This window comes from Plecotus auritus (assembly GCF_963455305.1).
Source record: "Plecotus auritus genome assembly, chromosome: 3".
Taxonomy (NCBI): Eukaryota; Metazoa; Chordata; class Mammalia; order Chiroptera; family Vespertilionidae; genus Plecotus; species Plecotus auritus.
In genome coordinates, this window is record NC_137772.1 from 171150858 (window position 1) to 171173250 (window position 22393).

The window sequence follows — 22393 nt, forward strand, 5'->3', positions numbered from 1 at the left end:
ACATAGTCACATCTTACAATGTACAAATATGGCAGAAAAATGTGTTCTACTGTGTTTCAAGGGATAGCAACCAAAATGTTTGGCAAAACAGAAATTTCTGCCAGATAGTAAGCATAAATACTTTAGAATTTAGTTTTAATGGGGAGTAAAAATTTGAATAGTCAGGATTCACAGTAAACAAGTCTAACAACAAAGTGAGAATGCCCATATGACTGGAGAATAAGTCATGCAAAGACACATAATATTAGAAGCTTGGGGTTTTCGGCCTATTTATCTCTCCTTTTAATTGGATTCACTGACTCATTTTTTTCCTCTGCATCTATAAGAGGAATACCATCTTTTTAATTGAGTCATGGAAAGCTTGTTTTACTTGCTTGTTTCTCAGTGTGTAAATAAAGGGGTTCAACATGGGTGAAATGGAAGTAATAAGGAGTGTAACACGTTTATTTATAGCTACCTCATCCTTGGCTGAAGGTTTGACATAAATGAAGATGCAGCTTCCATAAGTAATGGAAACCACAATCATGTGGGAAGAACACGTGGAAAAGGCCTTTTTCCTTTGCTGGGCAGAGGGAAACCTTAGAATAGTCCTGACGATATAAATGTAGGAAAGAACCACACATATGAGGGTCATGATGAATGTCAACACAGCACACACGATTACCATCTGTTCTATCAACCAGGTATCTGAGCAAGAGATCTTCAGGAGAGGAGATGCATCACAGAGAAAATGATCAATGACGTTCGAATCACAGAATTCCACGCCCAAACCCAGACTGTATGGTGGGAGAATGATCATCAGTGCTGCTACCCAACAGGAGAAAATGATGTTCTTGCAGACTCTGCTGTTCATGATGGTGGTGTAATGCAGGGGTTTGCAGATGGCCACGTAGCGATCATAGGACATGGCAGCCAGAAGAAAAAATTCCGTTACTGCAAAGAGGTCTGTAAACAAGAGTTGACTGAAACAAGCATTATAGGTAATGGACTTGTCCCCAGATAATAGGCTATATAGGAATCTGGGAACACAGGCAGTTGTGAAAGAAATTTCTAAGAAGGAGAAATTTTGAAGGAACAGATACATAGGTGTTTTTAGGTGGGAATCAATCAGAGTGAGGGTGATGATGGTTAGGTTTCCAGATATACTCAACATGTAGGAAAGAAATAGAAAGATAGAAAGCAATATTTTCAGTGGAGTGTCATCGGTCAGTCCCAGCAAGATGAAGGTTGTTAGTGTAGTTTTGTTTCTCATCCTTGATTATCTTGCCCATTCTGCTTCAAATAATAAGACTTTATATGAGGAACTCCAGAGTCCTGGTCATCTTCTAACCTCAAAAGAAGTAAATCAGTGAGTGATTCCAAATCAGTGTGGAAATAAGCATATGATACATTCCAATGTTTGATTATCTCTTTGTGTCACATAAACTGACTGTTCATATTTAAATTACATATTTGCACTGTGGCTTGTAATTACAATTTAACTGTAATTGGTGTTGGTTTGACATATTATATTATTAACATCAATGAAAGCAAGTCCTAAAAATGGCTTTTGGATCTACTATTCTTACTTTCCCCTACTTTCTAGAAGTTGCTTTGGATCTACTATTTCACTTTCTCCTACATCCTAACTCCAGAAATGCTTCTAGCAGAAAAGTCCCTAAAAAAACTAACAATGGCTTTTTCTATAAAATCCTTGCACTAAAATTTACATGTGTATTAGCAATTAAACCAACAATGAATGCATATCACATAGTTTATTCTGTTTCAACTCATACATGGAGTTTCTCTGAAGTGTGTTTAAAATAGTTTTATTGGATACATGCTCTTAATGATTCAGTAAAATATGTTACAATCCAATGTTTTTGAGGTTTTCCTCACAGGAAATTTATTTTAAATATATGTATTTTATACTGTTAATATTACCCATGGCTATATTTTACTTCTGCTGTTAGAATACCTTTATTACACATTTTTATCCTATTTAGGATATCCTAGTGCTACAAAGAAAATTTCCTCCAGCTTACAAGCAGAAATCTGGAACTGTATACTCTGGCTAATTAATATCCTTTTAAATTCCTTTCCTGTGACAGTGAAAACCCTAATTCCCTTTAACTATCTGCTTTCTTTCCTCAGAAAATTAAATATGGAACTCCCATTTGACCCAGTAATCCCACTTCCAGAAATATATCCCAAGAAATCAGAAGCACCAACAAGAAACAGCACGACTTACAATAGCTAAGATTTGGAAACAGCCTAAGTGCCCATCAGCAGATGAGAGGATTAAAAAACTGTGGTACACATATAGTTTCATTATTCTCTAGATTTTGAGAGCCCTTTTCCCATCAAAGCATTAGAGTTAAGACCAGAGCTTTGATATTGATTTTTTTCTTATTTATGTTTTTCCATTATTTCTTTCTACACACATTTGACAATGACATATTTTTACTTCTCATTGTATATATTTACTTCAAAATTTGTGACAGACAAATAGGGGAACATTTGAAGAATATTTATAGAGCTGAAGAGCACTATCTTGATTTTTTAATGTTTTGGGTCAGCCTATTTCAGCTGGAAATACACACTACCACCCATTTTAAATATCATTTAGCAATATCAGGTTTAACAAGGTTTAGCAATTTCTCAAACATACTTCAACTTTCTCTCTTAAATTTTACCTACTTAATAATTGTTTTTTCTGTCTTATTAACCACTTATACATCAGGTCATGAGGTCTTTGCATCATTTAAACTACTCTAGCCAACATCACCACTAGCCTCCCTCTTGTTTCAATCATTAAGCAAACTTTGGACTTGATTTAACTCAAGTTCTCTTCTGCATATAAACCGTGAACTTATGAAAGTCTTTACAGCTTCATTTCTACCACCTCACATCCTGAATTTCTTCCTATCATTTTGTCTATTTTTTTCCCATTCTCCTTCATAGCCCCTTTTCCTTTTCTAATTTGTTGGTTCACCTGAACTTTTTTTTCTAGGCAATATCTCTTTTACTCTGCCCTCTCTCTAGGAAGTTCTAGTAAGTGAGGTGATTTCAAGTAGGCTGATGATCCCTGCATTAATATCTGCAGGAAAATGTTATTCTGACTTCAACTTATTCTTAGACATCTAGATCAGACTTAGATGGTTTGATCTTACACTTTTCCTTTTTTCTATCCGATCGTCCTTGAGCAATTTGATTAATTTCTTTATCTTGTGTCTTTTATTTGTGTGTGTATGTGTGCAAACTTCAGATAAAATAATATGTACATCTTAGGGTTATAATGAAAAATTTAGATTACATAGATAAAATGTGTACAACTGCATCTGGAATTAGGGGACCATTCATTACTATTCAGTATTGGGCGTTCTTATTTTATCTTATAATTTCCTATAAAGAGTCCTCTAGATGTGCATATTTCAAGATTTTTCATGTGGCACTCATGACTGTGTTCCCTTCCTTGCCAACAATAAGTCTCATTTAAAAACATTGTTTATTGTTCTTTTTCTTGACTCTCATTTTCAGTTGTTGGCATGTCTTGCCATTTCTGTTTTCTTTTTAATTTCTTCCTTTTATTCTCTCACTCACAACACTACTTTTACTCTCGGTGTCTTTATCTCAGAGCTGAAATATTGCAGAAACATGTTATTATATGGTTAACATATATCTTTGCTTTCCCATTCAGTATTTTAAAATCAATGCAATCAGAATCATTTTTTCTAAGCCCAGATATGATTAACTATCTCCTTTGTGTGTGGACGATATTTTAGAACAGACATTTACCCTATACTATGTATTTCTCTGAAACTCTAGGTCTACCTCTCAGTTAAATGGAAGTTAATTAATGTGGCTTTAGGTAAGAGTTGAGAAGAGGAGAAAGAGGAATGCATTAGTGGGTTTGAGTTTCAATGCATCAATCATTTAGGTTAATGAACTATTCCAGGCAATATATATTTTATTCAGAGTAATGAGTAAGAACAAAATTTCTCACCCTTAGAGAATTTATAAAATTTATTTATCAATGGATAAGAGAGTTGAGGAATAGGTTAGACGATGTAGTGGTTCTGAATAAGATCTCTATATTTGGGGACCTTTACTGTCTTCCACTAACATGGAGTGGGGATAGCAGAAAGAGAAAAATGAGATAGATTTCTGCAATTTCTTCTCCTTGTAGAGATCTAAGGAGAACAATAATGAAGTTGCTCCTTTAACTCAGGCAAAAAAGCCTTAGAATGTCACATAGTCAAAGAGAAACCAAGATGGAGGCATAAGTAAACACCTAAACTGCTGCTTCGCACAACAATATCAAAACTATAACTAAAAGACAAAACGGACACCATCCAGAACCACAGGAAAGCTGGCTGAGTGGAAATTCTACAACTTGAAGAAAAGAGGAAAGCACATTGAGACTCAGAGGAGCTGCAAAAGGCTGAGGTACAAAGTCTCGCACGCAGAGAGGATGGGCGGCTGTGTGCACGTGTGGCTGAGTGAGTGGCTGGCTTTCTAAAGTGGGAGGGAGAAGGAAGCTCCCGACTGGACTGAACTGCAGTACTGGGTTAGACGCTGGGAAACCAGACTCATTCGGGGGGTATCTGGACTGTCAGGAAAAGAGAAAGCACACTGAGACTCAGGAGCTGCGGAAGGCAGAGGTCTGGAGGCGCACACACGCAGAGATGACTGACTGCTGAATGCACAGGAGACTGAGTGTGCGGCTGGCTTTCTAAAGTGGGAGGGAGAAAGAAGCTCCTGACTGGACTGAACTCCAGTCCTGGGTTAGACGCTGGGAAACCAGACTCATTCGGGGGGTATCTGGACTGTTAGGAAAAAATAAAGCACACTGAGACTCGGGAACTGCGGAAGGCAGAGGTCTGGAGGCGCACACACGCAGAGATGACTGACTGCTGAATGCACAGGAGACTGAGTGTGCGCCTGGCTTTCTAAAGTGGGAGGGAGACAGAAGGTCTCCACTGTGCTGAACTCCAGTTCTGGGCAAGTTTCTGGGAACCCCAAATCATTCGGGGAGAAACTGGACTGCCTGGCAGCGGGTGAAACTCGAGGGAGGCTCTCTCTCAGAGGTGCTTGCAGTGATTACGGAAGGACACTGAGACTCAGGGACTTCATAGGGCATGGCTGACGGGAAACCAAGGCTGTCTGCTCCTCCTTGAAACTCCACCCCATCCAAGCTGAGCAAAGAGGCTTTTGCATTTTGTAAGTCTTGTCTCATAAGGCTGTCTCTAGCACAGAAGTTTTCCCAGCGTTGACACAGCTGTTCCTCACAGCCAATTGGCTTGGAGGTCAATTCCTCCCAGTGATACCAACAACAATCAAGACTTAAGTACAACAAGGCTGAGAACACAGTCCACAAAGGGGTGCACCAAGAGTTTCCACCTTAGGTAATTGGGGAGGCTGAGCCACTGTGCCCTAGAGGTCACCTAGCACACAAAGCTACTCTACCAACTCAGGGAAGCAACGAAAATGCAGAGACAAAGAAACAGATCACAAATGAAAGAAATGGAGGAAAGCAAACGACTGGATATAGAGTTCAAAACCACGGTTATAATGTTTTTCAAGAATTTCCTAGAAAAGGCCAATAAATTTAGCAAGACCTCGAGGATATGAAAAAGGACCAACTAGAAATTAAACACACACTGACTGAAATAAAAAACATTATACAGAGCCTTAACAGCAGACTAAAGGACGGCAAGAATCAAATCAAAGAGTTGAAATACAAAGAAGCAAAAAACACTCAGCCGGAAAAGCAAAAAGAAAAAAAATCCAAAAATATAAAGATAGTGTAAGGAGCCTCTGGGACAACTTCAAGCATACCAACATCAGAATTATGGGGGTGCCAGAAGAAGAGAGAGAGCAAGATAATGAAAACCTATTTGAAGAAATAATGACTGAAAACGTCCCCCACCTGGTGAAAGAAATAGACTTACAAGTCCAAGAAGTGCACAGAATCCCAAACAAAAGGAATCCAGAGAGGAGCACACCAAGACACATCATAATTAAAATGCCAAGGGCAAAAGACAAAGAGAGAATATTAAAAGCAGCAAGAGAAAAACAGTTAAATTCCTACAAGGGAGCACCCATACGATTGTCAGCTGATTTCTCAACAGAAACTATGCAGACCCGAAGGTAGTGGCAGGAAATATTCAAAGTGATGAAGAGCAAGAACCTACAACCAAGATTACTCTACCCAGCAAAGCTATCATTCAGAAGTGAAGGTCAGATAAAGAGCTTCACAGATAAGAAAAAGCTAAAGGAGTTCATCACCACCAAACCAGTATTATATGAAATGCTGAAAGGTATTTTTTAAGAAGAGGAAAAAGAAGAAAAAGGTAAAGATAAAAATTATGTACAACGAATACATATCTATCAACAAGTGAATCTAAAAATCAAGTGAATAAAAAAAACCTGATGAACAGAATAAACTGATGAATATAATAGAATCAGGGGCATAGAAAGGGAGTGGACTGACAATTCTTGGGGGGAAAGGGGTGTGGGGGATGCGGGAAGAGACTGGACAAAAAGCGTACACCTATGGATGAGGACAGTGGAGGGGGAGGTAAGGGCAAAGGTTGGGGTGGGAACCGGGTGGAGGGGAGCTACGAGGGCAAAAAAGAGGAACAACTGTAATATTCTGAACAATAAAGATTTATTAAATTAAAAAAATAAAAATTGTAAATAAATAAAAAAAGTGACATAGTCTTCCCATTGTAAAGATTGGTATAGAATTAGCAAAAGCGTGTTGTCCTGTCTAGTGTGACGTGAAACTAAAGGCAAACCTTAGAAACTTGACAAATTTTACTGCACTGCAATTTGCCACAGTAATACTATTGGTGTCTCATAACTTATATACAGAGAACTACTAGGTCTTAAGTGTAACATGGGCAAGGGAAACAAAAGATCCAAGGCTATGATGCACATGAATAGATGTTTGAGGACCAGAACAGAGGATGGATACTGACACCTTTACTTTTTATCACATTGAAAGGATGTAATTGTTCCAGAACCAAGCTTAACCTGGGTTGAGGGAGGCATGAAGATGATTCACTAGAGTGAGGTGGTGGAGTTTGGTAGGAAGGGAAGACTGATATTATGTTAATAAAAATATTTATTTTTTTAGAGTGAAATGGAGTTTTGTAACTGAAACATTAATTTTAATTCTTTCAATCACTTTTTGCCCTTATATAAATTAAGCTTCTTAGTTAGCATATGAAGAACTATCTAATATTTCTGCTATCAATTCACAAAATTTTCCTCATTTCTTGTTTTTTCCTACTAGGGTACTTGCATTCGCTCATACCATATACCAGCAAGAGACACTATGTCATAGTGATTAAGAGCATGACGTATAGAGTCGGGCTGCTGGTGTCATCTCTCCTGATTCAATTTGCTTCCCTAGACTTATCTACTAGCAGTTTCCATTAAAGGTGATGCTTAAAATTGCCTGTGGAGATTCTCAGATGCTGGTCCTTTTGTTTTTAAAGATCTCTCTACTTGTAGTCTCTAAGTGCTCTATCCCTATTTTAAGTTTAGTTTAGGCATTAATTCCACCAAGAATCTATAACTTTTTAAGAAAGATGTATCTTTTCTTCTTACTCTTCCAATTGTAGCCTATGATTATTATTTATTATCCTCTGATGACTAAATTGTCAAACTGTACAAACTAATCTTATTTTGACATTGTTTTGTCCCAAGCAGCCAGCCTATCTCCAGGGGCAAAGTAAGAGTTCCTTAAAAGTTTGTGGAAATAAAGTAAGAATGCCTATCATATTTGCCTTATTTTTAAAAAATTGTGTTTTAAAGGCATTTTAGTCTCTGGAATTAGACTGTGGAGTTCTCATTTCCCTTTTCCTCTTCGGGTTCAGTTTCCTCCATAATATTTAACTCATGGAATCCTTGTGATTGTTGATTGCTATAGTCCAGGCAAAGTCCCTGGCAGATAGGAAGTTAAAGCTCTCTCTCCTTTGACTTCCTCCTCCGCCCCCTCATCTTCCCTCCATAACCTGCTGTAATACTTACTGTAATGTGTGAGGGCACTAATCAGTGACCAGTACACTATTGTTTTTTCTGCATCCTTTGGTTTGTTTGTTAATCCTCACCATAGAATATTTTCCCATTGATTTGTTGAGAGAGTGGAAGTGAGGGAGGGGTGGGAAGTGAGTGAGAGACACATGCATTGGTTGCCTCTGGCATGTGCTCTGTCTCAGGCCTGGGAATAACCTGCAACCCAGATACCACCCTTCACCAGGAATCAAACCCCAGACCCTTCACTCTAACCGCTGAGCGACAATGACTAGGAGAGTTCCTGCATTCTTTATAAAGCTTGTGAATTTTGGTGCCTCTTATAACCTGTTCAATGTCCTGTGAAGAAATACTAAGGGCAGAGTTTAGAGACTGCAATTTTGAACATGAGCCAATAGGCACTTCACATTTCTTTCTCAACCCCCATTAACACTTAATCACATGGGTAGATATTTCCGTTTGTAAATAGCTGTAAAGAGTCTATGTCTTTGGTTTCTCTGCATTTCAAAGAGAAAAGAATTTTCCATGAGAAATTTAATTAGTTTGGTATATTAATGGCTTCACTTATTTCTAGCAATTCTACCCCATATGAAAGCTACAGGTGTGTTTTCCTAAGGTCAGGTGAATTGAGGCAAGTTGTTTCAATCAAGGCAGTAACAAATAACAGCATTAGAGTGCTGGAGACAGAGAATTACCTTGGGCAGTGGTCAGCAAACTGCGGCTCGCCAGCCACATGCGGCTCTTTGGCCCCCTGAGTGTGGCTCTTCCACAAAATACCATGGCCTGGGCGAGTCTATTTTGGAGAAGTGGCGTTAGAAGAAGTTTAAGTTTAAAAAATTTGTCTCTCAAAAGAAATTTCAATCGTTGTACTGTTGATATTTGGCTCTGTTGACTAATGAGTTTGCCAACCATTGACCTAGGGTTTACAGGCAACTCTGCAGAAAAGGAGCACTAATCTAGTCTGAGGGGGGATATAATTAGCTGTTAATCAGGTACCTTTTTAGACAGGGTTATAGAGGAATTGAACTTTTGAACCAAACTGAGAAAATTTTTAAGTTCTCAATACTTCACTGTGGCATTTTAACTCAGAGCATTGTCCACATTCCTAAACTCTTCTCCCTTTCCAATCACCAAAACTTACCTCATATCATACCAATATTTAAGTGAATGTTCTGCTAGACTACTTTCATTCAGGTGAATTTTGTATTTATTATATTTAAAGGAATATTTTCAAATATGATGAAATCATTGATCTCTAATAAGAACATTTCTGGTAATGTGTATAATGTGCTATGAATACTTATGCATTCATTCAGAAGGTATTTATTGGGAATCTATGATATGACAGGTAGTGCTACAGATATCAAACACAAAGAGCGAGCAGGTACTGACCACTCTCTAGTGATGCATGTAATAAATATTTCAAATAAGTATAATCCCTTCAGATTTCTTTTTTATAATACAAATTAACATTAGAAATATCTATTTTATTTTTCAGAGGTACCCAATAATGCCATCTCTGATTTTTAAGCAGATTAATAATATTTTCTAGGACTAAGGAACTAGAACTTTGAATGATGAAAGAAACTGAAATTGCCAAACAAGAAATTACTTACTCTTATGGAAGGTAATCCTGGCTTCAGTTGACTGTGTAATCCTGGTAGTCCCGAAGGTGAAACTGAAAGTATAAGTGGGGTCAGTTAACGTGCCCAAATGCTCCTCTTATGAAGACATACCCATTCACGGATAATTGTTTTCTAGTAGAAAGTGCCAACAGACTCTCACTAAAGATTCTATTTCACTTTAAATCTAGAGAACAATTTCTTATATTGGACGGCTGAAACAAAAAGTCATGTATTTTAAATGTCTGAGAAATATAAGGTATTTTTTTTGAAAGAAATGATTTCTGATTTCTCTGGGAAAGATTTTTACACAGTGAAGGAAGATTGAGATGACTTTTATAATCTCAGACTCTTAGGGATGTACAGGGCCCCTCTTGTGGCTAAGTAAAGGGCCCTTCATGACCAAGTTCAAACATGACTAATGATTTTAACATGCACTGAATTTTGGCAAAATACCTAGAGGGAGCAGTGGGAATAATGTCCTTGGAGACAATAAGATGTAACAATTTCAAGAGACACATTGCAAGTGCAGAACAATAATTGTATGATGGAAAGATTTCTGGCTACTCTTCAACCCATAGATAACAAAGTGTTAACAAAAGACAAAAAAATTGCTTTGTCTGCTTTTTCTATAAAAAAAATCTTGAAAGTAATATAGACACAATTTCTAATCTGACAACTGTACATACTTTCCCAGGGTAAAAATATGTTTGTATCATAATTTTTCTGTATTGTACTCTGTTTATGTGTAAGCCATTATCTAAAAAATTTCATTATTAAAATTTATATGTTAAAAATCTCATTTTTAATAAACATTATTTTTCTGTTTAAATGATCACAAGAGGAATTTCTGATGTAAAACCCACTTACATATTAGAATTTTGAAGTGTATTGCCACATTTTTCTTCCAATGTATATTTCCACATGATATACACACCATTTTTGGGTTTCTCTGTGTCACTTTTGGCACTGTGGGATCTGAAGGAATACCACCCTCATTCCTTGCTTGAGTTTTGAGTCAACAAAGGAGCAAAAAGTAGGCAAGTAAATGGAGATTAAAATACCAATTTTATTATAGATAAAAATATTTAAATGTCGCTTTAAACATCCTGATAAGTACCTCCTGAATTAGCCATATCTGTCAGATAGACAGTTCTAGAAACCCAACTCTACCCCACCTCTTGGGGCAGACCCTTTTGTTTCATGAATTTGAAATGTCTGATATCTATTTGTAGAAAAAAACAATATAAAACAGGAGAGGGAATATTACCTCTCAGGTAAGTCAGTGTTCAACCCCAGGGGAGGGATAATAGGAGAGTGGCCAGGGATAATAGGAGAGTGGAGGATTATTGATAAAAATCCTGCAAATTTTAGAAATAAATCATAAGAATGAATGTCTCTACCATGCCATGATTTAACAGGGCCATTCAATAATTATTTAATTATGCAGGAAAATGCACAAGCATTTGACTTGGCTATGTACTTTTGCCTAAACTCCAGACACTGTGAAGTGAAACTGTAGCTGTAGGTTTGTCTAAAGATCATAGTCTAAAGATCATAGTCTAAAGATCATAGTTTTAGGGCACTATTGGATATTAGCCAATTCAATATCTATTAGATACTGAACAGCACTCTTCTTTGTAAAAAATTTATCTTTATTATTGAAAGTATTATCGATGTCCCTGTTTTTTCCCCCGTTGACCCCCTCTGCCCCAGCCTGCCCACACTCCAGGCCTTCATCACACTATTATCTGTGTTCATGGGTTATGCATATATTCATATAAGTTCTTTGGTTTATCACTCCTACCCTCCCCTCAACATCCCTTACCTTCTCTCTGAGAATCATCACTCTGATCCATGTTTCCATGTCTCTGGATCTATATGGTTCATCAGTTTATTGTGTTCATTATATTCCACATATGAGTGAGATCATATAACACTTGTCTTTCTCTGACTGGCTTATTTCACTTAGCGTAAGTCTCCTGGTCCCTTCATGCTGTCTCAAAGTGTAAGAGATTTTTTTTTTTTTTTACAGCTGCATAATATCTCATGGTGTAAATGTACACCATTTTTAATCCACTTATCAACTGATGGGCACATGGGCTGTTTCTAGATTTTAGCTATTGTAAAATGAATGCTATGAACATAGGGGTGCATATATTATTTCTGATTGTTGTTTTGGGTTTCTTAGGATATATTCCTAGAAGTGGGATCACTGGCTCAAATGGCAATTGCATTTTTAATTTTTTGAGGAAACTCCATACCGTTTTCCATAATGGCTGCACCAGTCTGCATTCCCACCAGCAGTGAACTAGGGTTTACTTTTCCCCATAACCTGCAGCATTTTGTTGACTTGTTGATGGTAGCCATTCTAACAAGTGTGAGGTGATACCTCATTGTTTTAATTTGCATCTATCTGATGATTAGTGATTTGAGCTTTTTTTCATATGTTTCCTTGTCATCTGTATGTCTACTTTGGGGAAGTGTCTATTTATATCCTTTGCCCATTTTTAAATTGGAATGTTTGTCTTCCTGATGTTAAGTTGTATGAGTTCCTTATATATTTTGGAAATTAACCCCTTACCAGATATATCATTGGCAAATATGTTCTCCCATGCAGTGGGCTTCCTTTTCATTTTGTTGTGGTTTCTATTGCTGTGTGGGAGCTTTTTGTTTGGATGTAGTCCTGTTTATGTTTTCCTCTGTTTCTCTTGCCTTGGACATATATCTGGAAACCTATTGCTAGGAGAGATGTCTGAGATTTTGCTGCCTATGGTTTCTTCCAGGATTTTTATGGTTTCATGTATTTCATTTAAGTCTTTTATCCATTTTGAGTTCATTCTTGTTTATGGTGTAAGTCGCATGTACCTGTCCAATTTTTGCAACACCATTTATTGAAGAGATTGTCTTTATTGTATGCTCTTGCCTCCTTTGTCAAATACTAATTGATTATAATGGCTTGTGTGGACTTCTGGGTTCTCTGCTCTGTTCCACTGATTATATGCCAGTTCTTGTGCCAGTACCAGGCTATTTTGAGTATCATATCTTCGTGGTATAACTTGATATTTGGTATTGTGATCCCCCTAACTTTGTTCTTCTCTCATAAGAAGGCTGCAGCTATTTGGGGTCTTTTTTGGTTCCATATACATTTTTGGTGTATTTGTTCCAGATCTGTGAAAATGCCATTGGTAATTTAATGGAGATTGCACTGAATGTATAGATTGATTTGGGTATTATGTTCGTTTTATGAATTAATTAATTAATTAATTAATTAATTAGTTTGTTTAAAATATTACATATGTCTTCTTTTTTAAAAATCTGTAATTTTTATTTTATTTTATTGATTAAGGTATTACATATGTGTCCTTATATCCCTATTGCCCCCAACCCACCCACTCTTGCCCTCCCTCCCCGGTTGCAGTGTCCATTGGTTAGGCTTATATGCATGCATACAAGTCCTTTGGTTGATCTCTCCCCCTTACTGCCACCCTCCCCTACCTTCCCTGTGAGGTTTGATGGTCTAAAGATGCCTCTCTGTCTCTGGATCTGTTTTTGTTCATCAGTTTATGTTGTTCATTATATTCCACAAATGAGTGAGATCATGTGATATTAACTTTCTCCAACTGACTTATTTTGCTTAGTATAATGATTTCTAGTTCCATCCATACTGTTGCAAATGGTAGGAGTTCCTTCCTTTTTACAGCAGCCTAGTATTCCATTGTGTAGATGTACCACAGTTTTCTAATCCACTCATCTGGGGTGGGCACTTAGGCTGTTTCCAAATCTTAGCTATCGTAAATTGTGCTGCTATGAACATAGGGTTGCATATATCTCTTCTGATTGGTGTTTCAGATTTCTTGGCATATATTCCTAGAAGTGGGAGTACTGGGTCAAATGGGAGTTCCATTTTTAGTTTTTTGAGGAAACTCCATACTGTTCCCACAGTGGCTTCACCAGTTTCTATTCCCACCAGCAGTGCACGAGGGTTCCTTTTTCTCCGCATTCTCGCCAGTAATTTTCATTTGTTGATTATAGCCATTCTGACAGGTATGAGATGGTACCACGTTGTTGTTTTGATTTGCATCTTTCAGATGATCAGTGACTTTGAGCATATTTTCATATGTCTCTTGGCCTTCTTTATGTCCTCCTAATCTCTTTGAAAAGCAATGTCCACAGAAGGGAATTAACAACAATAATAACAGTTATTTGTCTTAATTTATTAAGGAATTTTAAACAAAATATCACCTCACCTTAGATTTCAGAAGCAAAACATTATTGTATAATTTATGTAGATAATAATCAACAAAGAAAATACTCTTCTGACAATCATAGTCTCAGATAGTCACTTAATCCCAAAATTCCTCAAGGTGACAAAAACTGACCAGAATGTGTCAGCGGAGATAGGTAGGTGCACTGCCAGTCACATATTTTTTTGAAGCCTTACTCAATCTCACAGGCAGGATTTCTTTATCTCTAAAATCTTTTAGGGACTCTCTCAACAAGATCTTGACCTCACTTTAAATCTAAACAATATTTTCTTGTACTCCCTTTAAGTAAAATGCTAAACAGAAAAGCAAACAAATAATCCAATTATAAAATGGGCAGAGGACCTGACAGACACTTCTCCTAAGAAGTCATACAAATGGCCAACAGATATATGAAAACATGCTCAACTTCACTAGTTATCAGGGAAATGCAAATCAAAACTACAATGAGATACCAGCTCACATAATAGCCATCTGTTATAATGGTTATTATCATCATGGCAAGTAATAACAAGTGTTGGTGAGGTTGTGGAGAAAAAGGAACCTTTGCTTATTGCTAATGTAAACTGGAATAGCCACAATGGAAAAACAGTGCATTTTCCCCAAAAATTAAGGGTAGAGTTACCATATGATCCAGAATTTCTTCTTCTGGATATCTACCCCAAAAACTTGAAAGCATTTGTTTGCAAAGACATATGCACCCCCACGTTCACTGCAGCATTATTCACGATGGCCAAGACATGGAAACAACCAAAGTATTTTTTGACAGATGATTGGATAAAGATGATGTGGTACATATACACAATGGATTACTACTCAGGCATAGGGAAAGATAAAATACTGCCGTTTGTGACAACATTAATGGATCTTGAGAATATCATGCTAAGCAAAATAAGTCAGATAGAGTCAAGTACCAAAAGATTTCACTCATATGTGGGATATAAAACTGAAAGCAACAAGTGAACAAACCAGAGAAACAAACAAAAACTCATAGACACAGACAACAGTATGGTGGTTACCAGAGGAAAAGGAGGTGCGGGTGGGGTAGTAAAGGGACAAATATATGGTGATGGAAGATGATTTGGTTTTGGGTGGTGGGCACACAATGCAACATACAGATCACATTTTATAGAAATGTGCACTTGAAACCTATACAATCTTATTAATCACTGTCACCCCAATAAATTTAAATAAAAAATGAAAAGAAAAAAGGGGTAAAAAAGCTAGTGTGTGTAGGACCTCTTTTTGGTTTTTAGAGAATTTGAAGATATGGTGCCATTGGCACACTACAACATTTAAAAAAATGTACTCAGTCTGTAAATAAGTAAATAAATACTTATATCTTTGGTGACTCTGATTCAAAAGTCACCAAAAATCTAGTTTGTAAATAACTGTGGGCATAAGAAATGTTCTAAAGGCAGCAGTGGAAAGTGTGTTCTTGGGACAGATGTAGACTTGAGCATCAGAAACAGAAGATATGCAAATCACATCACCATAGGTTTTCAAAATTAATACTGAGTTATTTTCCTTATTTATCAGTTCTTATAAATACATATTTTTAATTGTTAAAAATAAATCTGATAATAAAATAGAAAATACATGTAAAATCATACATAGTGTAGAGCAGCGGTCGGCGATCCACATGCTGCTCTTTGGCCCCTTGAGTGTGACTCTTCCACAAAATATCACATGCGGGTGCGCACGTACAGTGCGATTGAAACTTTGTGGCCCATGAGCAGAAGTCGGTTTTCGGCTCTCAAAAGAAACTTCAATCGTTTTACTGTTGATATTTGGCTCTGTTGAATAATGAGTTTGTCGACCACTGGTATAGAGATAGCTCTTGCTAGTATTTTTAAAAAATAAATCTTTATTGTTCAGATTATTACAGTTGTTCCTCTTCCCCCCCCCCCCCCCCATAGATCCTCTCTATAGATCCTCTCTACCCGGTTCCCACCCTACCCTCTGTCCTTACACTCCCTCCCACACCTCACTGTCCTCATCCATAGGTGTATGATTTTTGTCCAGTCTTTTCCTGCACCCCCCACATCCCTTTCTCCCGAGAATTGTCAGTCCACTTCCTTTCTATGCCCCTGATTCTATTATATTCACCAGTTTATTCTGTCCATCATATTTTTTATTCACTCGATTTTTAGATTCACTTATTGATAGATACGTATTTGTTGTCACTTTGTTGTTCATAATTTTTATCTTTACCTTTTTCTTCTTTTTCCTCTTCTTAAAGAATACCCTTCAGCATTTCGTATAATACTGGTTTGGCGTGATGAACTCCTTTAACTTTTTCTTATCTGTGAAGCTCTTTATCTGACCTTCAATTCTAAATGATAGCTTTTCTGGGTAGAGTAATCTTGGTTGTAGGTTCTTGCTATTCATCACTTTGAATATTTCTTGCCACTCACATCTGGCCTGCATAGATTCTGTTGAGAAATCAGCTGACAGTCATATGGGTACTCCCTTATAGGCAGCTAACTGTTTTTCTCTTGCTGCTTTTAATATTCTCTCTTTGTCTTTTGCCCTTGGATTTTAATTATGATGTGTCTTGGTGTGGTCCTCATTGGATTCCTCTTGTTTTGTGTTCTCTGCGCTTTCTGGACTTGTAAGTCTATTTCTTTCACCAGGTGGGGGAAGTTTTCAGTCATTATTTCTTCAAATAGGTTTCCAGTATCTTGCTCTCTCTCTTCTTCTGGCACCCCCATAATTCGGATATTGGTACACTTGAAGTTGTCCCAGAGGCTCCTTACACTCTCTTCATATTTTTGGATTCTTTTTTCTTTTTGCTTTTCTGCTTGGGTGTTTTTTGCTTCTTCATATTTCAAATCTTTGACTTGATTCTTGTGATCCTCTAGTCTGCTGTTGGATCTCTGTATATTATTCTTTATTTCAGTCAGTGTATGCTTAATTTCTAGTTGGTCCTTTTTCATATCCTCGAGGGTCTCACTAAATTTATCAGCTGTTTCTAGAATATTCTTGAAAAACCTTATAGCCGTGGTTTTGAACTCTATATCCAGTCATTTGCTTTCCTCCATTTCTGTCATTTGTGACCTGTTTCTTTGTCTCCACATTTTGGCTGCTTCCCTGTGTTGATAGGGTGGCTTTGTGTGCTAGGTGTCCTCTAGGGCACAGTGGCTCAGCCTCCCCAATTACCTGAGGTGGACACTCTTGGTGCACCCCTTTGCAGGCTGTGTGCACAGTCTTGTTGTAGTTAAGCCTTGATTGCTGTTGGTATCACTGGGAGGAATTGACCTCCAGGCCTATTGGCTGTGAGGATCAGCTGTGTCTACAATGGGAGAACTTCTGTGCTGGAGACACCTTTATGGGGCAAGACTTGCTTCAGTGGGGCTTTGGTGCTCACTGAATATGCCCCTTGACTGTGTCCCCATGGATCTGAGGATTTGTAATCTGCATGGTCCAACTCTGACCCCTGGTTACACTGGCTCTTGGATCTCCAAGGAGGTGCAAATTTAGCCTCTGCCTGAGGCCACCCAGCAGGAGCTATGGAGAAATCTGCAGATTCCTCTTCTTTGTTTGCGGTTTGCAGATGCCCTGATGAGGCCCAGCTGTGAAGCAGTGCAAGCTGCTGTGAGGCCTTGGGCCTTCTTTTGGAAGTTCTGGCGCTCTATGACCCAGCTGCAGTTTGTTAGGTAATTTTAGATTGCAAAGGCTAGGCCAGGGGTCAGCAAACCGCGGCTTGTGGGCCACATGGGGCTCTTTGGTCCCTTGAGTGTTCTAATGTCACTTCTTCAAAATAGACTCACCCAGGCCGAATACTGACTTCTGCGCATGGGCCACGGAATTTCAATCACACTGTATGTGTGCACCTGCACATGATATTTTGTGGAAGAGCCACACTCAAGGGGCCAAAGAGCCATACGTGGCTCGAGAGCTGCAGTTTGCTGACCACTGGGCTAGGCCATTCATATGCAAAAGCCTCTGTGCACAGCTTGGGTGTGGCGGGGTCTCAGGGAATCAACAGGGCAGAGCAAACAGCTATGGCTGATCCTCAGCACTGCCCTAAGTGGCCCCAGGGTCTCAGTAATCGCTGCAAGCACCTCTGAGAGAACGCCACCCTCAAGTTCCACCCAAAGCCAGACAGTCCAGTTTCTCCCTGTATGAGTCTGGGTCCTCAGAGTCTCGCCTGGAACTGTAGTTCAGAGCAGTCAGGAGCTTGTGTCTCCCTCCCAATTGACAAAGACAACCGTGTACTCAGTTGCTAGCCCTTGCTGGTGCACCCGCCACTGTACCTCTGCACTTTATTTCTGCACATCCTCTGAGTCTCAGTGTGCTTTTCTCTTTCCTTCTAGTTGTAGACTTTCCACTCAGCCAACCTTCCTGTGGTTCTGGATGATGTCTGTTTTGGCTTTTAGTTGTAGTTTTGAAGTGGTTGTGCAAGGCAGCAAGTTTAGGTGTTTACCTATGCTGCCATCTTGGTTTCTCTCTTCTCTTGCTAGCATTTTGAATATGTACATCCACACATTTTGTATATCCATGAGCATATTCATTAAGCATATTTAAAATCTAGGATCAATTTAAAAAAGTAAAACATAAAATTCTATATTTTAGCTTTATAAACACAGGGAACACAAGCTTTAGCATAAAAATTCCTGGGTATAGTTCTTAATTTATGAATGCTTCTTTACTTTTTAAAATAATTTATGTGTTTGCATATTTTAAAAACTCTTTATTAAAAAGGCTGCAAAGTATTTACTTGAAGTTTTGTATTTGAAGGACTTCCACAGAAACACACTTGTTCAGAATAATATGAAAATAGATTATTTATTAGGATGTCACCAAAGATTTAATAGTGAAATATCAATTGTTGGGTGTGAGAAAGCTACTTTTGCTCCACATACACATTTTCAGATTTATTCCATTTATCCCAGTCTATAAGCATTCAGATGTATTGGTTATTGTGCTATAAAATAGCAAATATTTGTACATGGGAGCTAAATTTACTCCCTGAGTTAAGCTCATGGAATCTGAAAGAGATTGACAGTGGGAACAATATTTTATGAACAAACCTTTGTGGGGTATCTTCAATATACTTCTTCTGATAAAGTCACATCCTTTACTTCTACCAATGTACATAAAAGGTCAAGAAAAACAAAATATTACATAGCCATTCCCCTCCACCACCCCCATAATGTTCTCAAAGTGATAGACTCATCAGAAAGTGAAAAGGGTAATGTAAACACTGGTTATTTTAAACAGTGCTTGAAAAATATTAAATAGCTAGCCCTAGCTGGTTTGGCTCAGTGGATAGAACATTGGCCTGCTGACTGAAGGATTCCAGTTTCAATTCTGCTCAAGGGTACTTGCACGGTTTGGGCTCGATCCCCAGTAGGGGGAGTGTTGGAGGCAGCCTATCAATGATGCTTTCTCATCATTGATGTTTTTATCTCTCTTTCCCTCTCCCTTCCTCTCTGAAATCAATAAAAATATATTTAAGAAATATTAAATAGCTAAAATTTTATTTAGCTAATTTCTACCTCAGTGAATATGAGAGGAAGTAACAGAGGAACTTCACTGGAAAGGTTTATAAGACAGGAGATTTGAAGAAGGGTGGGTGGTATTACAAACTTGTGTATATTATTTCTAATACAATTTTTCCTTATATGATTGTCCTGGGCCAGGTTTGAATTTATGTCTGTCTGAGTAGGAGTATGCCATTAATCAAGATATAATGTGTATACCATAAAATTTAACAATATGGCCTGGGCAGTGTGCTAAGTGGTTGAGCATTGACCCATGAGCCAGGAGGTTACAGTTTCATTCCTGGTCAGATCACATGCCAGGGTTATGGGCTCCATCCCTAGTGAGGGCGCGCAAGAGGCACCTGGTCAATGATTCTCTCTCATCATTGACATTTCTCTCTCTGCGTCTCCTTTCAGATCTCTGAAATCAGTAATATTAAAAAATAAAAATAAAAGCATATTAAAAAATGTTAACAGAATGTATTTCTAACATTATTTGAGGATGGGTCATTATTGTACTCATGTAGCCAAATGAGAACTAACTCTGAGTATTGCTCCCTTAGTAAGTGGCAAGGATAGCTCTGTGATACTTTACCTGTCAAGTCAGATGAAAACTGACTAGAGTTGAACTAGAGGAGAAGCTTTATCAAACTTGCTGTGATAGCCTGTCCTTTGGGTGAAGACTATACCAGAGATAGAAGATCAAGCTCATTCATTATCAACATGAAGCTTACAACGGTATTGAAATAGGAACATCTGACCAGTAGGTGGGGAAAATAGGTGGTGGATCACCTATAGAATATTTGCATAGTGCAGGTCTAGAAACAGTGCACAGTGCTTCCACACCCATCCTGTTAGCTTTAATATAGGCTACATAGTCACATCTTACAATGTACAAATATGGCAGAAAATGTGTTCTACTGTGTTTCAAGGGATAGCAACCAAAATGTTTGGCAAAAACAGAAATTTCTGACAGATAGTAAGCATAAATACCTTAGAATTTAATTTTAATGGGGAGTAAAAATTTGAATAGTCAGAATTCACAGTAAACAAGTCTAACAACAAAGTGAGAATGCCCATATGACTAGAGAATAAGTCGTGCAGAGGGAAATAATATTAGAAGCTTGGGGTTTTCTGCCTATTTATCTCTCCTTTTAATTGGATTCACTGACTCCTTTTTCCTCTGCATCTTTAAGAGGAATACCATCTTTTTAATTGAGTCATGGAAAGCTTGTTTTACTTGCTTGTTTCTCAGTGTGTAAATAAAGGGGTTCAACATGGGTGAAATGGAAGTAATAAGGAGTGAAACACCTTTATTTATAGCTACCTCATTTTTGGCTGAAGGTTTGACATAAATGAAGATGCAGCTTCCGTAAGTAATGGAAACCACAATCATGTGGGAAGAACATGTGGAAAAGGCCTTTTTCCTTTGCTGGGCAGAGGGAAACCTTAGAATAGTCCTGATGATATAAATGTAGGAAAGAACCACACATATGAGGGTCATGATGAATGTCAACACGGCACACACGATAACCATCTGTTCTATCAACCAGGTGTCTGAGCAAGAGATCTTCAGGAGAGGAGATGCATCACAGCAAAAATGATCAATGACGTTCGAATCACAGAATTCCAGGCCCAAACCCAGACTGATTGGTGGGAGAATGATCATCAGTGCTGCTACCCAACAGGAGAAAATGATGTTCCTGCAGACTCTGCTGTTCATGATGGTGGTGTAATGCAGGGGTTTGCAGATGGCCACGTAGCGATCATAGGACATGGCAGCCAGAAGAAAAAATTCCGTTACTGCAAAGAGGTCTATAAACAAGAGTTGACTGGCACAAGCATTATAGGTAATGGACTTGTCCCCAGATAATAGGCTATATAGGAATCTGGGAACACAGGCAGTTGTGAATGAAATTTCTAAGAAGGAGAAATTTTGAAGGAACAGATACATAGGTGTTTTTAGGTGGGAATCAATCAGAGTGAGGGTGATGATGGTTAGGTTTCCAGATACACTCAACATGTAGGAAAGAAATAGAAAAATAGAAAACAATATTTTCAGTGGCGTGTCATAGTTCAGTCCCAGCAAGATGAAAGTTGTTAGTGTAGTTTGGTTTTTCATCCTTGATTATTTTGCCCATTCTGCTTCAAATAATAAGACTTTATATGAGGAACTCCAGAGTCCTGGTCATCTTCTAACCTCAAGAGAAGTAAATCAGTGAGTAATTCCAAATCAGTGTGGAAGTTAGCATATGATACATATCAATGTTTGATTATCTCCTTGTGTCACATAAACTGACTGTTCATAATTAAATCACATATTTGCACTGCTGCTTGTAATTACAATTTAACTGTAGTTGGTGTCGCTTTGACATATCCTATCTAATCTATATATATAAAAGCCTATGCGACCGTTATGACCGGAACAACTGGCACAACCAGTCAACCAGTCTGTATGACGTGCACTGAACATCAGGGGGCAGATGCTTAATGTAGGAGCTGTCCTCTAATGGTCAGTGCACTCCCCCTGCTCGTCTCCCTGGTTGGTTCCAATAGAGGGGGCCGGCCGGCCAGCCTCCCATGGCTCCACCCCCAGTCTGGCCAACCCCCTCCCATGGTCCTTCCACCCAGCTGGCTCCCTCTCACGCAGCCCCTTCCCCTACTGGCCAGCCAACCTCCACGGCCCCTTCCTGTGGCCTTCCAATACCCCGGGGTTCCTTTCTCCTGCCCGCCGGCCCCCCACCCCCCATAGGCCTTGATCAGTGGCCAGGCCAAGACACCCCACTTGTGCACGTGCACTGGGCCTCTAGTATCTAATAAAGAGGGAATATGCAAATTGATCATCACACTGATGGGAGCGCCCATAGCCTCAAGATGGCAACTCCCAGTCCCCTCAGCTCCACTGGAGTTCCACAGTCCTTTCAGCCCAATCGGGGGGGCGGCAGGTGCAAGGTGTGGCCAGACTTGCCGTAAGCCCCCCAGCCACATAGGG

General features: G+C 38.5%; 2 protein-coding genes across 2 annotated transcripts; both read right to left on the reverse strand.

Annotated features, from left to right (window-relative positions):
• Positions 1-319: 319 nt before the first annotated feature.
• LOC308245152 (olfactory receptor 6C2-like) lies at positions 320-1252 on the reverse strand (the record flags this gene model as incomplete). The annotated part of the gene is made up of 1 exon (XM_080661956.1): positions 320-1252. One exon carries the CDS (start codon positions 1250-1252, stop codon positions 320-322), a length of 933 nt encoding a protein of 310 aa, XP_080518082.1.
• A 19287-nt stretch (positions 1253-20539) lies between these two features.
• Positions 20540-21523, reverse strand: LOC308244233 (olfactory receptor 6C2-like; the record flags this gene model as incomplete). The annotated part of the gene is made up of 1 exon (XM_080660205.1): positions 20540-21523. The coding sequence occupies one exon, from the start codon at positions 21521-21523 to the stop codon at positions 20540-20542; it is 984 nt and encodes a 327-aa protein (XP_080516331.1).
• Positions 21524-22393: the final 870 nt, after the last annotated feature.